Raw genomic sequence first — 16958 nt, forward strand, 5'->3', positions numbered from 1 at the left:
AGTGGTTTCTTCATATTGAGAAACGCAAGATAGGGCCAGAGGCCGCTTATATTTTTCACATATCATGTTTATCATGTATTTATGTCAGTCATAATGACTGTTTTAACAAATGTCACTAAAAGTGATTCTTGGGGCAAAATTGCAAATTCCCCCTGAAAGCTAAGAAGAATAAGCTAATTTACTTTTTTCCATTGTTTTTTTTGGGGGGGACATGTGTTTGGAAGTCGACTTCCATTAATAAAGCTTGAGGAAAACTATTTGGACTGAATGAAAACATGCAGAAATATGACCACAAACTAACTTTAGAAGTGCAGCAACAAACATCAACACTACAAAACACAGAATGGGAGCGCAAGGACTCGTCATCATCTTTGTCAAATCTCCATCCCCTCTTCATTTACCATTCAGTGGTTTTGTTGACGCTTGACTTCAAACTCTAAGGTGAAAGAATGCCTGCACGCAGGCAATGTGCAATCGTGTCAATTACAGACGACGCATTTCCAGGGACTCACCGCTGCACTCTTACAGGAACCTGTTGCATAGCGTGCAAAACACAATCATAGAAGACATCAAATGGTTACTCACATAAACGGCTGAAGGCTGTTGGCGTTGCCATACCGGTAAACGTGGGCTGCGCGAACAAATACGAAGAAAAAAAGCAATATAAACACGCTCTCCATAACCCTCCTCTTCTTGCTTTCAAAGACGTGATTCGCTCAAAAAGCACCTATTAACGGGATTTGGAAAAATATATATATATATAATTTTAAAAATACTCAAAAGGCACGTAAGGTGATGTTCCGCGTGGAAATGAGTCAATTACTCCAAGGATGACACATCCATCGCTTTTTCTCGTTCTGTGTGAGTGTGTGTGCGTGACACACTGTCAAAAATCAACCAGAAAACAGAAGCTCATCCGTGCAGATGTTTCACTGGGGGAAAGAAAAAAAGACCTGGAGGAGGCTCGCTCCATTCACTTGGTAATGTGTGTGCGTGTTGGTAGGGAGGAGTGTTGTTCAAAGCCCCGCGCAAGCACACACGCGCACCCTGCAGTGCGCAAAATGTCCAGCAAACACTTCCAACTTAATAAACTGACTTGAGTTAAGAGCTGTAACGTGATTTGTTTAATATCACTACACAAACTATTATGGACACCTTTTAAGAAATAAAATACTGGCACAAATACAAGTATTAATGATAACAAAATAAAAAAAAATAAAAAAAAACAACGAACAAGAACATGTCCTCTCATAACAGTCTTGAAGTAATGTTATCAGTTGCAGTGGGTTCGAGGGTCCCATGAAGTCCTCTAATGGCCAGTGTGCGAGTGAGCAAACAGCTGACCGTGCGGTCAAGGGGTCGGCAGCCGCCGCTGTTCTGGTAAACAAAGCTTTCATTGCTCACATGTGTGCTCGTGACCCCCAAAGAGTGGCGGGTCACTGCTGAAAGGCCCTCGCAGGAGGACGCGGCGTCGGCTACATGACGTTCGAATTAGGACACAGACAACTAAGGGCTCGGCTATTTATACAAACTGAAAGGTGCATCCATGTAAACAGGGAGGTTTCCCACGTTTTCCTGTCAGGGACCGTGTTAGAGGGGTTCATCTGTTTACGACAGTTACGATTGTCCAATCATGTAGTTTGCACAGCAGTGTAAAAATGCCAGCCGTGTGGACTCGAGTCACATCTTGGACTCGAGTCAGAAATTTGATGACTTTAGACTCGACAAAATGCAAAGACTTGTGACTTCACTCTGACTCGAGCCGATTGAGATGAAAAGACTTGCCACTTGTCCTCCTAAAATATTGAGAAACGAACACTGCAGTTGTCTCTCAATAGCTCAACATGCTGTTAATTTTATTATTGGAATTCCTGAATGATGTAATCATAAAGATGCCATTCTCAATCGATATCACTCAGGTGGAAGTGTCCCATCATACTAAAGATCAATTTGAGGGGTTTTTTCTTTTCTTTTCTTTTTTAACAGGGATCGGCCTGTTACAATGAGAAGAATGGACCAGGAGGTCACTTTAAGACACTACCTAAAGTCAGGTTTTTATTAGAAAATAAATAGTCCAACATAAATCAACAATAAATGTGGCAGTTACATTAGGTACCTCAGTGGGGTAAAATTGTGCCTCTATAACAAGATGACAAACTTGTGTTCTTCTTCTTTTTTTATTTTATTTTTTTATTAATGCCTTATGTTTTTGGTACTCACAAGAAATGACAAGTTCAAACTGAAATCTAGTCATATTTGTGTTTTATTTATTTGTACTTGTGTTTGTGTTTGAAATTGCCTCACTAGAAATGTTTGAAGACAAGAAAATGCAGGTTCCTGCTACATGCACGATGTGAATTTAAGAAATATACTGTTGATTCCCTAAACCCAGGAAACCAATAGGTCGTTCATTATTAAGTGGAATGTCTCATTTTCTCTTGTGTATCCAAACAAAAATATATTTTATCCGATTACTTTATTCGATAAAATCGTCAGTAGGATACTCGATTGGTTAATTGTAGCACTACCGGATGCAAATTCTCATTTGTGACAGGTCTGCTTTATGTAACTTCAGAAATAAAGTGAGAAAAAGTAAATTGGAGCATAGCATTTTTAAAGAATAACTACTGAAAACATACTATTGATCATTTTTGAAGGGCCAAAAACTACGGCTTTGAAGGTGCATACATTTTGATCAGCCCTGTAGTTTTCTTTTTAAGGTTCAATGGACTTGTTTGATTTTTTTTTTTTTTTATGAGTATGGTTTTAAAATATATTAAATATATAATTATACATATACATTTTATTTTATACATTTTCATATTAATACAATATATTGTAAATTATATATATATATATATATATATATATATATATATATACATATATATATATATATATATATATATATATATATATATATATATATAAATTGTAAATATATGTATATATAAATATAAATATTAAAATATATTATTATTGTTGTTAAAATTACTCAAAACTCGAAGTATAGGACTTGCGACTTGACTCGGGACTTGCTTGTCTCGACTTGGGACTTGACTAGAAACTTGCATGTCTTGACTTGCGACTTGGCTCGGGACTTGAGGGCAAAGACTTGAAACTTACTTTTGTGACTTGCAAAGTAATGACTGAAAAATACCGTAGGCCTATGTGGTCATGCAGCACAAGAAGGCAAATACAAACACTGTATTTATTGAATTTATTATGCTCCGACATTAGCGTAGATTAGTGGCAGGTTACGGCAGTTTCTGGCTTGAGTACAAATTCACTTTACGTCGCCACCGTAGAAAACTTACTCTGTTGTAAACTAAAGACCACCTGTATTGAATTTGGCTTTCTGCGCTAAAATGTAGGTTTGTTTTTTTTCATAATAAGCAGAAGTAAGAAGTGGAACTATTGAAATAGTTAACTGTTAACAGTTTTAAGGATTTTCATGCCCATGTGAACAAATGTGGTTTGTCACCTCACATTTTTGAGCAATAAAACACCTGAACATTGACAAAAGACCTTACTTTTGTTTATATCAAAACAATAGGCAGTGGCTTCACGTTGCTGCCGCTTGCTTTGGTCACCATTCTGTTGTTTTTTGGTCAAATGCGGCCTTCAGTCATACAATGTGAATCACACGCACACCCTCTTATAAGTGGGATGTGGCGGTTTATATAAACAAACAACCACACTCACATTCACACCTACGGACAATTTAGCATCTTCAGTTAACTTACTATGCATGTTTTTAGAATGTGGGAGGAAACCACAGCATCCGGAGAAAACCCACACAGGCACGAGGAGAACATGCAAATGCTACACAGGGAGGCCATATTTGAACCCGGGAACCCAGAAATGTGAGGCAGATGTGCTAACCAGTCGTCACTGTGTCGCCACTGTGAAAACAACTCTTGGAGAAATGAACAAAAACACTATAACTTGCATGCTGGGCCAGTAGATGACAATATGCAAAGAAACAATAAGCCCAACTGCAACGATACTTGCTTCTGATTGGGGTTGATTTGGGCAAATTACCTTCTCAGAGTTTATTAAAGAACTGGAATGTGCCCAATATGGCTGCTTCAAACCAAAATGGCCATCTGCCTGTTTGATTTCGGGCACGGGTCATTGTGACTTTTTCCTGCATCCTGTCATGATCGAAACATCCACCAAATACTGTGTTGAATGGTGCAACTGAATTTTTTTTTGGGGGGGGGGGGGGGTGCAAGTTTGAGACCTCTAAAATAAAAAAAATTTTCCCCAGGATACACATGCTTGCAATAAATGGTGAGTTTTGAGGCATGGTGAAGCCACAAATAAGAGAAAACTGAGAACAATGCATTACATATCATGGGTTCTCAAACTAGGATCCACAAGCCTTAACTTGGTGGTCAGAAAAGTAATTTGCAATTAGTTAAGTTTATCATTTAAAAAAAATTGCAAGCCAACATAAAGTATGGGAAACAGCAACCAAAAATACAAACATACTAAACCAATTATTCCTCACTACCTTAGCTTTTTGTCAAATTAAAAGCACTGCTATGAGTTTGCATGTTCTCCCCGTGCCTGCGTGGGTTTTCTCCGGGCACTCCGGTTTCCTCCCACATCCCAAAAACATGCATTAATTGGTGACTCTAAATTGCCCGTAGGTGTGACTGTGAGTGCGAATGGTTGTTGGTTTGTATGTGCCCTGCGATTGGCTGGCAACCAGTTCAGGGTGTACCCCGCCTCCTGCCCGATGATAGCTGGGATAGGCTCCAGCACGCCCGCGACCCTAGTGAGGAGAAGCGGCTCAGAAAATGGATGGGTGGATGGATTACAAGAAGGAACTTGCATTTTTAATTAAATTCACTTGTTTCTTCACTAGTTAAACTTTGCCTTTCATATAACACACCGACTTTATCACAAAAAAATACGACTATTTTTTCATCACCAATGTCTTTGTTCTTGCAAAAATTACAAATTATTTTTTCTTGAAAAAAAACCATTCATAACTTTTTTTCTTAAAAAATGCAGAATTTGTTGCTACAATACAACTGTTTTTCTCTTCAAAAATAAGCAACTTATTGGGTCCAATGTAAGCATGGTAGTATGCGACAGTGTATTTTCGTTCGTTAATCCTGAAAAAGGCAGGTAACCCGTCTTCAATTTAAAGATATTTGGCTACATCTAGAGTAACTTTGAGGTAATAACAGCTATCTGCCTGCACTAATGGCGGCGTTCCATATCCAGTCATTGAATGAAATGACAAATGGGGGGCGTGTGAGAACCTGAAGAACATGATTTGCCGTACTAGAATAAAGTATAATTGCACATCCGCTGCAGTAGATGGCAGTCTATCTCTTTCTTTTGTACTTTCTTCAATGTTTATAAGGATTAGATTAGATTACCCTTTAGATTATACAATTTAATATAGAGGTGTACTCGCGGGGGCTGCGGGTGGTCGCAAATTATTTTCTTCTTCCTGGGTGGGGGTCATAACAGAAAACAATTGAGAAGCACTGAGTCATTCTAACCGCGCAGTTGTCACTTGCGAACTTTGAACTTCAAGTACCATGCAGTACGCAATATCAGCGCGACTCCTCTCGCCACGCAATTCGGATTTTCTAGCGACAGCGCTGAAGTTTGCGTCTCGGCGAGACATGTCGACGCGACCGGTTACTTTGCTCGGTGCCATGGCCTTCGGAGGCCGGGCGGACGCCGAGCAGAGTCTGGAGATGGCCAAGATCTTCCTGGACCGAGGGCACGAGGATCTGGACACTGCCTTCATGTACACGGATGGGAAGTCGGAGACCATCATTGGGGACATGAACCTCCCCAAAACAGGTCGAGTAGATGGCGAACTGCTTCAATTTATTTTATAAATTGTAGTAATCTCAAATACAGTTGTGCAACGTTCTTCTTCTTCTTCTTCGTGTGCCGTGACCAAATGTAGCAAAAAAAAAAAATTAAATAATTGTTTCTGTTCGCTTTTGTTGTAAACACACCGCGTAAATTGGCAAGTGTCATACGTAATTTGAAAATGTATACATTTGCAGGAACTGAGTACACTGACGCTAACATTGGAAACATATTGCTCACTTTTCCATCGTGTGCCATTAGCAAATTTGACACGGCAAACAAAATGGGGACAACGCTCATGTTGTTATCAACATTTCCTTTTGGGTTTCTGTCGTAAACGCACTTAATAGCAATATGTATATTTGTATACGTATTTACATTTGTAGAAGGTGGAAATTGAATACACTGCTGTTTTATATGAACTGTTGCAAAAATTTATAATGGAAACATCTAATGTGGTTGAAATTTGCTTGTCAATTTTTTTTTTTTAAAGCGTCATGAAACATTTAAAAATACATTTGCTGAAACTGAATATACTGATGCAATTTTGAAAAATACTGTTTTCATTATTAGCTATTATCAAATGTAATGTTATAATGACATGTAGAAACCAAAATACACTGTTGCTACCTTTTGGGGAAAAAAATCTGCTCTCGATTGACAAATGCAGTAAAAACAAAATAGTAGTCAATTAGCAACAAAACTATTCATTTGATGAGCTACTTTTTTTTAATAGTTGCCAACCCTTGAGTACCCGCTGTCTTTGTCACATGCCCTAGCTCGCCCCCGGTAGTCATGGTAACAAAAACCATACGTGGCATTTGCAGATCTGACTGAGCAGCCAGATCTTGGCCGCAATAGGCTCCATTTTTGGTACTATGGTAAGCTTCACAACTCCAAAGAGAAATGTAATTAAATAAATGCCTTCTATTGTTCCTTTTTCTTAATACAGTCCGCATTGCCACCAAGGCAAACCCGTGGGACGGCAAGACGTTGAAACCGGAGAGTGTGCGCTCTCAACTGGAGACATCCCTTAAGCGTCTGCAGACTGACTGTGTGGACCTCTTCTACCTGCACGCCCCCGATCACCTCAATCCAATCGTGGACACCCTGCGGGCTTGCAACGAGCTCCACAAAGAGGTAAAGAAACAGCTTTTGTCCGGTAAAGAATCATAATAGATCTGTGTGTGCCATATGATAATGTTTAGTTTTCAAATTTCTCCTTCAGGGGAAATTCAAGGAGTTTGGACTTTCCAACTATGCATCATGGGAAGTGGCTGAAATTGTGTGCCTGTGTAAACAGAATAACTGGATTGCACCCACTGTGTATCAGGTAATGAGCGTGAAAATTGTTGTACATGGGCACAAGTACTTCAACACCTACAAAACGCCACTTGGTAAATACTTTGTTACTTCTCCATTTGCATTTTTTAAAGAGCTTACTGCATCTCACAGGGGATGTACAACGCCATTACGAGACAGGTTGAGACAGAGTTGCTGCCATGTTTGAGGTACTTTGGGATGAAGTTCAACGCATACAACCCTCTCGCAGGTACACTACGTGTTTTAAAGGAGAGCGATGTTACCTTATTGATTCACATTTATTGGTCCAGTCATAGTTAACAGAGCTTCATGGCTAGTCTTGTTCTCTCACTTTTTCACCCATTAAACACAATCTTCTCTCAAATGACTTGAAAAGACATAATGGAGCTAATGTTTGGATTCTCTTTGCCAGGTGGCCTTCTGACTGGAAAGTATCACTATGAGGACAAAGACACATCTCAGCCCGCAGGGCGATTCTTTGGTGACAACTGGGCTGCAGTGTATAGGGACAGGTGAATTTCAAGCTATTTTATTTTAATTCTCATTAACGTCAACAGAAATGCTGTTTTTTTTTCTTCTTGCGTTTTGGTGATGCGAAATTTCCGCCTGACACCAGCGATATATATATATTTTTTTAAACCTATCATTGAAAAGTAATTTTTCATTATAAAACTGCATTTGTACAAAAAAAAATCCAATAAGAGGAAAAACATGCAGGGTTTCTTATTAAAAATGGTTTGTCTTTCTATCGTGCTCCATTTGGCGTGTAGGTACTGGAAGCAGAGTCACTTCCAAGCCATAGAAGTGGTCCAAAAGGCCTTGGAGGTGGCGTACAGCCCGACACCACCCACCCTGTTGTCTGCCGCCATGCGCTGGATGTACCACCACTCCCAGCTCAAGGTGCCACAGACACACAGATCAATGTGATCACGGAGGATTGCGTTGTAACGCCTCTTGCTTGTTTGAAGGGTGACCTCGGCGACGGCGTCGTCATTGGGATGTCCAGTGTGGAGCAGCTCAGACAGAATCTAGCCGCCACGGAGGAAGGTCCTCTTGATGAGAGGGTGGTAAAGGCCTTTGGGGACGCTTGGAACCTGGGAGCTCACGAGTGTCGTAACTATTTCCGATAGACTGAGCAGAGTGAGATCCTCCAGGGATGTCCGGCACAAATGTGTTGATGATCGCTTAATCATAGAGTAATCACAAAAAGTTAGGGATACTGGGCTTTCGGGTGAAATTTCAGGATGAACCTAAAATGCACTATAACCTTTACAGGTGAACTAAATTTGACTTTATGTAAACCTTTTAATGCACATACACCTATTGAATGGTTCATGAAAATTTCAATGAACTTCCACATCTAATGCCTTTCCTGTTACTCTTCCCGTCTCCTTCAGCTCCTTGGTAGTCAGCAAGTTATGCGAAAAGTTGGACGTGCGTTCAAAAGTTTAAGTCAAGTTCTCCAGTAAAGGTTACAGCGCATTTTAATTTCATCCTTAAATTTCGCCCCAATATCTCTAACTTTATGAGAGTGTATTTTTTCATAAATGTGAAATGGCCTTCAGAGGACTATATAACTTCTTTTGATCAAACATAATTTGAATGTGCACGTACATGCTCGCCTCCCTTCCGTCTTTAACTCTAATTATACCGGAAGATGAATTGTACAGCACACACAATTTTGTAAAATAGATGACGCTTCATTTTCATATTTCATCAGATTTTACATGAAAATAATTCTAACCTGTTCTCCAAATTAACAAGTACTCGTAAGCAACATTTCAGTCCGTATCTAAAATGTCAAGTTGGAGAATACGTTTTTGGGATGATGAAAAAAAAGATGTTGCATATGTTTTCTCAATCGTGATGTGACGTTTAAGAATAAAAACAAGATTACAAAACAAAAAAACCTGCACAATCATCATTTCCGGTCAATCATCCTCCTCATCTTCTTTGTCGTCCTGCATGGGCTCTTCCTCCCCCTCCAAGATCTCAAATGCGCCCGTTTCAGAGCTCCACATGCATTTGATCTTCACTTTGAACTCTGCCATCTCGACACCCAACAGTTTCTGTGAACAAAACCACTTTTTTATGTCGAAAAACAAATCAAAATTCTGTTATGAACTCAGCAGAATGCAACTATGTATAAAACAATGAAACATAATTTACCCATTTGTGACGACATCTAGTGAGGCATTCATTTGTTTGGATAAAGGCATAAATGCCTGTAAATATCGTTATACACTCCTGGCATGTGCTCCAACCATTTGTGTTAAAATATAAGTTGAAGTTTATACCTACCGTGCTATTAATGCTAGTATTGTTAGGCCGTCCATGGCGAATCCTATTATGTGCTAGCAGACTTTTGTTGGACAGTTGTGTGGTTTGAGTGAAAAATGTGTAATTGTTTTCTTTTTTTTAATGTTTAAACTTCCACAGGGAATAGCAAACAGCTTGAAGCGAACATTTGGCCTTTTTTTTTGAGGAATCGTTCACCATCTGCTTCTTGTTGGGAAGTTTGCTTCCACCATCTAGCACTCATACCTAAAATGTTTGCTCTCCACTTGATTAAAATCAGCCAGGAGACTGCTTGTATTATGAAGAACACGTAAGTTGGGTCACTTAAGTCGAGGTACCATCGTATTATTATTTTATTTACTAGTAATAGTCAATACATACCTAGTAGCAATATACATAAGTATATAAATATGTTATCTAGTAATAAATTTGTATTTTTTTAGGTTTCTAACAAAACCACTATTCTCTCATGAACTCACCAGAATTCGAGCCTGTTCGGGGGTGAGGACATCGCCACATTTGCAGACCGTGTGGTCCCTTAGTAGCGTCACAACACCTTTTTTTAAGAAAAGATATATATAAATCATGCCGTAATCCTTCAGTCTCTGTGTTATTTGTTCCATGCTCACATTCCTACCCTTCTTGAGCGTAGTGGGGAGGCCAAGCTGCCTTAGCTGAGGCTCCATGGAGTGAGGGAACTGCTCCAAAGGACCCTCGTCCAGAGTCACGTCCATCTGAGCCGGATTTCCTGACCGCGCATAATCCATCTCTCTGTAATGTCCGAAATACCTGTGGAGGTGGTTTAAAAAAAAAAAAAAAAAAAAAAAAAACACAAATTACATCTGTATTACAAGCCATAAGACTTTGGTATTAGTATTATTTATTCGCTTTAAATACTTTGTCCCCATTATTTATTATATTAGCAGTAAACAAACAAATTACTTTTAATTCTACTTGTCGATATACTAGAAACATTACTGTTCCTGTTCTACGGCTATCACGCAATTTTTTCCCCCCTTTGTCATCATTAGTTCCCGTGCTCAATGTAGTATCACAAACGGCCCCAAAATGGCAGAAAATAACCAAACTTTGCTTTCTGGTAAGGTTTTTCTCAATGTTTTGTATTCCCTGTAACACTTCAGATAATGAGGTATTGTTGAATTAATACCAGAGTGTTTACTCACTCTTGCACCTCCTCCTTGGTTTTATTGGTAAAAAGCACTCCCACTTCGCCCCGAAGATGCTTGCTGACCTGCAAAGAAGACCATACAAGGACACAATTATGATGGTGAACTGTCAATCAAAAATGTTAATAGTACTATTATTTTACACTGACGATTCCTACCTGACATAAGTTGTCCCTGTATTCGTCTGTTTCTCCTTTCCCGATGGCAACCATCATTACTTTGTTTTTTCCAAAGAAGAATCTGCGGGGAAGCGAAAAGTCACCTGTACAATATCAATAATCAAGAAAAAAATATTATACTTGTGCTTTTAAATGACAACACAAAGATTATGTGTTTATTACAGTAGAAATGAAGTGTATATGAAAGGTTGGTTTTTATTACTTAACTGCTAATGTAAAATAAATAAAATATATACTATAATTTACAGATAACTAAGTCAAAATTCCCTGGGATAAAAAGTAAAAATATACAATTTAAAATAATATCAAGGAGCTACAGGAAAAGTAACAAAGAAACTTTAAAATTAATTTGAAAAAATATTCAACAAAAAACATTACAAATGTTCGTCCTTAATATGGATGAGCATTTGTCATTAAAAAAAAAAAGTAAAGTACCATTCCATACATTCACTTTAAAGTCCCCTCTGGTAAACAAACGGTCATTCTTTTTTTATTTCAATACATTTTAAAAGATATGATATTAATTTATACAAATTATAAAACTGAAATGATAGTGTTTTGGGATTATAGTTTGTGGTAATCCCAAACATCAGAAGGCCTTCTACTACCACCACTAATGAAAACACCAAACCTCTAGTGCCAACCCCGCTTTGTGGAATTTTCTTAAAAAACTAATGAGCACTTCAAACACCTCCAAAATCAAACAATCAACTAAAAATGTATTACTAAAGTAAATGACCTATTCTACTGCCAACACTGCTCTTCTCATGAATAGTTCCATTTGCTCGATTTAAATCGGGGTTTTAGGGCTCATAATTTCGCCCCATACGACCTTATTGGTGGATATTTTTAACTGAACCTTGTGAACCAATCGGAGAAGGGGTTCCCCAAGTAGCAGTTGAAATGAAAGGGTGAAGGCGATCAAGTTTTCCCGCTTTACTCTAATTTTGAAGACTTTTTTTGACCAGATTTTTCTATCGGTGATAACACACAAAAACGTTTCTCAAAAAGGCAATTTTTTCCGAGACAAAAAACTTAATTTCTCTGGAACCTGTCAACCAATTCTCAAAATTCTTGGTGTGTTGTACACAGATTGAAGTGGCAATTCAAACCGGATTCAACATTTTGACCGACTGTCATTTTTGGGAAATCTGGTCACATTGCTACTCCTAGAGAAGGCATTCACGTAAAAACAAGGAAAGTCTATCCAGAGGGTTGCACTGGAACTCAGCATCAATAAAAGCTCGATTATGGGGATGCTTCGGAGAATGATAAAGTTTTCTTGTACTGACGGACTTCAGGTTGTTCAAAGGCTTCAGTCTTGGTCCCACCTTCGTAAATACCAAGGGTTCAGTTTAAATTCTAAATATTACTCTGGATGAGGATGCACAGCTTGTGCATGTATACCTTTTATTTATAGTTATTTAAAATATTAATTGGGTTACCTGCTGTGTTTCCAGGCTGTCCTGATGTCTTTCAGTTTGTTATTCCTCATGTTAGCCACAGAGAAGATGAACAAATATTTGTAGGTGTCGACACATTTCCGTAACTACAGGGGAAACGTAAAGCAAATTCAGACATAGCAGCGAACATACAGAAACGTATACATTATTTTGCAAACATTTACCTCCTCTATTAGTTTCTGTTTGGACTCGAGTCCCTTCTTGGCTGTTTTGGTTAAAGAAACTGTGGGGAAAATGAGTGACTTTTGTTGAGTGAACCAGAAGAATGTAACAATATGTACACCACTAGCTAGCATTAGCATGTTACATTCCCTTGTAATCACATTGAGGCGTCAATGGCTTCGCTTACAAACAAATATCGTGCAGCAGTTTTGTACATTAAACGCCGAATATGTTGTTTTTTCTTACTTTTCTTGTCCCTCTTCGACTTAGGCATGCTTGCTTCACACCACCACGCGCACGTGAAGTAAAAGGACCCCAAATGTTTCTCTCAAATGAGGCTTGCCCACAAGGTGCCTGACGAAAAACATTAAAAGAAAAACAAGAATCATTTTAATTTATGTATAGTGTTCAATACATTAATCTATATGTTGGGTGTTTTTGTTTGCCTGTTGCGATCGAGCTCATTTCAATTGACTCGTGAATTCAACGTCAATATGTAAATTACTCAGCTCGTGTCGGAATGATTTAAGTTGTTGATAACAACGCTATTTCGCTTATTTGTGTGGATAACGTAATCGCTGCCGACCGCCTTCTGTTGGCCTTTACAGGCATTTTGTGGATTGGCATGGACGTGTCAAGTAAACGCGACATGAGGTTGATGCCGTCATCCGCCTGAGCGAAAAGAATAAATATATTCACTAACCCACTTAAGCACCAGGGGCACCAACACACGCGTGGACTGTACGTTTTAATTTATCAAAACATGTTTACAATTTAATTTCTTTAACTGATTATAATTATATATATATTAATTAGAACTTACACATCGAAAAAGTGGTGCAGTAGGAAGAAAAAGTCGTTTGAACTAACTTAAGTCGAACGTACATTGGTTGCACATAAATAAAATGTGTTAACATAGTTCATTATTTTCGAGGAAAAGAGAGGGAAGTACGGTAGTTTACCACATTTTAATCATGTGCAACCGATGTACATGTACAGTACTTTTTTTCAGTGTGGATAGTATATGAATCTCATATAATCTCAGACAACTCAGATGTTGTTACAACCAGGTTATTAAAGAACTATTTGCCAGGAATAGTGTAGTGGGTAGTGATAAAAATAGCTGTACTGTAGTCCATATATTCACTGTAAAATCTCCCTTGCTAAATAAACATTGAAAGGTTTTTATTTATTTGTTATTTTTACATTTTATGTTTGAAGTGAAATTTAAAAACAAATACATAAAATATCTTTACTATAATATACAGGGAATATGAAATTTCCCTTAGGTGAAAAACTAAAATAATACTATAATCTGCAGGGTGTATGAAAATTTACACAGATAAAGAAGTTTTTTATTAAGTTAAAAAAATACAAAGAATAGGAGATAAAGACGAGACAGACTTATATTTCAAATTAAATAAAAACAATTCAAAAGTATGAGGCTGATGCGTACTGAGGCTCGCGATCATCAGACAGGAAGTGAGCGATATTGTGAGGGGGTGGGGGGCAATGAGGGGGTGTGGCCTGGATGTGTGTGGATCAATTTTTATTTATTTTTTTAGCGGCGTGCGGTGCAACATGATCCTTGCACGCCGCTCAGAGGACAGGATAAGCCGGCCTCTGCGGCGCCGTGGCGAGCGGTTCTAAGCACACGGCACACGGCTTAGAGGAGGAGAATGTGGCCGGCAGTTGTGTGACGACGATTTGTACAAACAGGAGGACGAGGACGGGGACTAGTCGAGCTTGTCTGCGTCAAATGTCTCGACCCTCCACTGGATGGTGTTGATGATGATGATGATGATGATGATGATGCCATCGGTGCCTCTTATTTGACTTTTTTTTTTGGTTAACCGACATGAACTCGCTGTTCTTCTCCGATGCTGCACCCGCTCCGCCGGGCACCAGCGCCCTGCGGAACGACCTGGGCTCCAACATCCACGTCCTCAAGACGCTCAACCTGCGCTTCCGCTGCTTCCTGGCCAAGGTCCACGAACTGGAGCGGCGGAACCGGCTGCTGGAGAGCCAGCTGCAGCAAGCTGTGCAGAGGCCGCACTACCGCGGGCCGTACGGTCGCGATGTGGCGGTGCAGACGGACGGCGGGGGGGCCGAGTCCAGGTTGCCCGGAACCATTTGGTCCTTCACCCACGTGCGCAGACAAGGGGAGCGCCTGGAGACGCTGTGCGGGCCCGGCGTGTCGTGGACGCACCCGGACGGGGTCGGCGTGCAGATAGACACCATCACGCCGGAGCTGAGGGCGCTCTACAACGTGCTGGCCAAAGTGAAGCGGGAGAGGGACGAGTACAAGAGGAGGTAAGTGAGACCCCAAATGAATACAGCGGAAACATATCACATTATGTTATCTGAGCTAGCTAATAATCTGTGGTAAGGAATAGCTCATCATCCAATACATACCACGTTATATGCTATCTGTCTATATGGAGAGGAAACATTAGTCACTGGGTGCATTGTCCACTTAAGAAAAGTAAGTGCTTCCTTTAAATAGATTACATCCAGGACCAAATGTCACGAAAAGCCTACTGGAACATCGGAACTTGATATTCAGAGTTAGCCAGAGGCACTCAAATGGTGGCAGGTGTGTGCTGACTCCCATTTAACATGAGTTTGAATGTGATCGGTGAATTCTGAACACATTCTCAACCCAGTTTGTAGAGGGTGTGCACACTTACACAACCACATTATCTCATCCATCCATCCATTTTCGGAGCCACTTCTCCTCACTAGGGTCGGGGGCGTGCTGGAGCCACTCCCAGCTATCATCGGGCAGGAGGCGGGGTACACCCTGAACTGGTTGCCAGCCAATCGCAGGGCACATACAAACAAACAATCATTCACACTCACATTCACACCTACGGGCAATTTAGAGTCGTCAATTAACCTACCATGCATGTATTTGGGATGTGGGAGGAAACCGGAGTGCCCGGAGAAAACCCACGCAGGCACGGGGAGAACATGCAAACTTTGTTTATATTTTATTTCTATCTATCTATCTATCTATCTATCTATCTATCTATCTTCGCTAGTGTTGTCGGTCCCATGTTAAGCGAGGTGAGCAGGTTGTTTTTGTCCATGCTCATGAGGGTGTGATTGACAGTAAAGTGTGAGGGTCTTCTTCATACATGGTAGTCAAAAGAAAGCATGACTCGTAAAGGTGGACAAATTCCCCGTCACCTAATTAACAATTTCCTTTCCGTGGGCATGTCCCGGGCTGACCTTACGGCGTCACCTGTGGCCCATTTGGCACAGGCCTGCCGGGAAGCGAGCCAAAGTGGCCTGTCCATGCTGTGCATGTTTGCCGCCGCGATTAAAACAGTGAGACATTCGAACAGCCTGTGAGGTCAGTGATGACCAACGCTGACATCCCTAGTGAGGCTTTGACTCATTGACACAGAATGTAAGCATAAGCCCCCCTCCTTCCTTTTCCCCCTTATGGGAAACTGAATATCCTGTCCAGACCACTCCCTGAGTTCCACGCAATTTCCTTACTGCTGAATACTGTGTCACGTCCAAAATATGAGCCTGTTGGTGCAAACGTTTCGAGCTAAACAGTGGTCATTCCTTTAATAGACGCCGGGCCAGTCACCCACTTCAGACAAATAAACGGCTCCGTCAAGTAGCTGCCTACATTTTCACCAAACAAAGTCCAGAAATCTAACCAAATATTTAATGGAAGTGACACATTTCCTCAAATAACGTCCGTCTATCCTAATACACATGTACAATTTACGTACGTACATATATACAGTATCTAGTTAAGAAATTAAACGCCTCCTTCAAATGACCTTCCTTTCAGGAAAAAAGTAACCATAATCATTTCAGTTTGTAGATGCCATTGTTCACGCATGGACATTAAAGAGTTAACTGCTGAGCCAATTTAAACTCTGTTGCTAACCAACACAGCAGCACACACCGAAGCACCTAAACAGTCTCTCAGATGCCTAAAAGAAGAACAGAAAACCAAACGAAACAATTCTTTGATGGAAGTAGTATATTTCCTTACACAGTGGCCGTCTCGCTAATATACTGTATGCTGCATGTAGTTCAGAAAAATAAACACCTCCCTCAAATAGACACTTACATTTTTACCATCAGGAAAAAAATATCCCAGCTGCTTTTGTTCACAAATGGACATGATATTTTAACTGCTGTTGTTAACCAAAATAGTAGCACCATGTAAAACAGTCTCTCAGCTGCCTGAAGACAGAAAAGAAAACCAACAAATTCTTGAAGGGAAGTATCATATTTTCTCAAAAAGTGTGCGCCCTTCAAATCTACACCACATGTAGTTAAAGTAAATACCTCCCAATACCTCAAATAGACTCCTAAATTGTCGCCATAAAAAAACAGCACGTTAACGTGACGGTCTAAGTTCATAGACACTATCAATCACTCGTGAACATGATAGAGTAAACTGCTGAACCCATTTGAATTTTTATTCCAGTAGTATTGTTTAAAATGTTTCTCATTCTATAGAG

The 16958-nt window shown here is 39.9% G+C and overlaps 4 protein-coding genes and 1 long non-coding RNA gene across 9 annotated transcripts in view; 3 read left to right on the forward strand and 2 right to left on the reverse strand.

Moving 5' to 3' along the window:
• megf6b (multiple EGF-like-domains 6b) overlaps nucleotides 1-925 on the reverse strand; it is a 67836-nt gene extending 66911 nt beyond the window's left edge. For both annotated transcript variants that reach the window (XM_061784014.1, XM_061784012.1), the window contains exon 1: nucleotides 586-925. In XM_061784014.1, the coding sequence (XP_061639998.1) occupies nucleotides 586-680 (95 nt within the window). In that variant the 5' untranslated portion in view covers nucleotides 681-925. The remainder of the gene's footprint in view (nucleotides 1-585) is intronic.
• A 4428-nt stretch (nucleotides 926-5353) lies between these two features.
• On the forward strand, nucleotides 5354-9082 carry akr7a3 (aldo-keto reductase family 7, member A3 (aflatoxin aldehyde reductase)). The gene is made up of 7 exons (XM_061784024.1): nucleotides 5354-5835; nucleotides 6803-6990; nucleotides 7079-7183; nucleotides 7306-7402; nucleotides 7586-7685; nucleotides 7944-8073; nucleotides 8142-9082. Exons 1-7 carry the CDS (start codon nucleotides 5565-5567, stop codon nucleotides 8301-8303), a joined length of 1053 nt encoding a protein of 350 aa, XP_061640008.1. The 5' UTR covers nucleotides 5354-5564; the 3' UTR covers nucleotides 8304-9082.
• mrto4 (MRT4 homolog, ribosome maturation factor) lies at nucleotides 8853-12857 on the reverse strand. The gene is made up of 8 exons (XM_061784025.1): nucleotides 12709-12857; nucleotides 12465-12523; nucleotides 12283-12386; nucleotides 10817-10898; nucleotides 10656-10723; nucleotides 10109-10260; nucleotides 9951-10027; nucleotides 8853-9242 (listed from the first exon to the last, which is right to left on the reverse strand). The coding sequence occupies exons 1-8, from the start codon at nucleotides 12734-12736 to the stop codon at nucleotides 9105-9107; spliced, it is 708 nt and encodes a 235-aa protein (XP_061640009.1). The 5' UTR covers nucleotides 12737-12857; the 3' UTR covers nucleotides 8853-9104.
• On the forward strand, nucleotides 9237-10072 carry LOC133483197 (uncharacterized). The gene is made up of 2 exons (XR_009790051.1): nucleotides 9237-9781; nucleotides 9954-10072. It is a non-coding gene; the product is annotated as an uncharacterized LOC133483197 (long non-coding RNA).
• A 1118-nt stretch (nucleotides 12858-13975) lies between the features above and the next one.
• The window catches only part of iffo2b (intermediate filament family orphan 2b), a 29914-nt gene continuing 26931 nt past the window's right edge, over nucleotides 13976-16958 (forward strand). The window contains exon 1 of one of the 4 annotated variants that reach the window (XM_061783961.1): nucleotides 13976-14775. In XM_061783961.1, the coding sequence (XP_061639945.1) occupies nucleotides 14321-14775 (455 nt within the window). In that variant the 5' untranslated portion in view covers nucleotides 13976-14320. The remainder of the gene's footprint in view (nucleotides 14776-16958) is intronic. The other 3 variants (XM_061783962.1, XM_061783964.1, XM_061783965.1) reach the window with 3 other exon arrangements.

The sequence above is a fragment of the Phyllopteryx taeniolatus genome, chromosome 9, assembly GCF_024500385.1.
Source record: "Phyllopteryx taeniolatus isolate TA_2022b chromosome 9, UOR_Ptae_1.2, whole genome shotgun sequence".
Classification (NCBI taxonomy): Eukaryota; Metazoa; Chordata; class Actinopteri; order Syngnathiformes; family Syngnathidae; genus Phyllopteryx; species Phyllopteryx taeniolatus.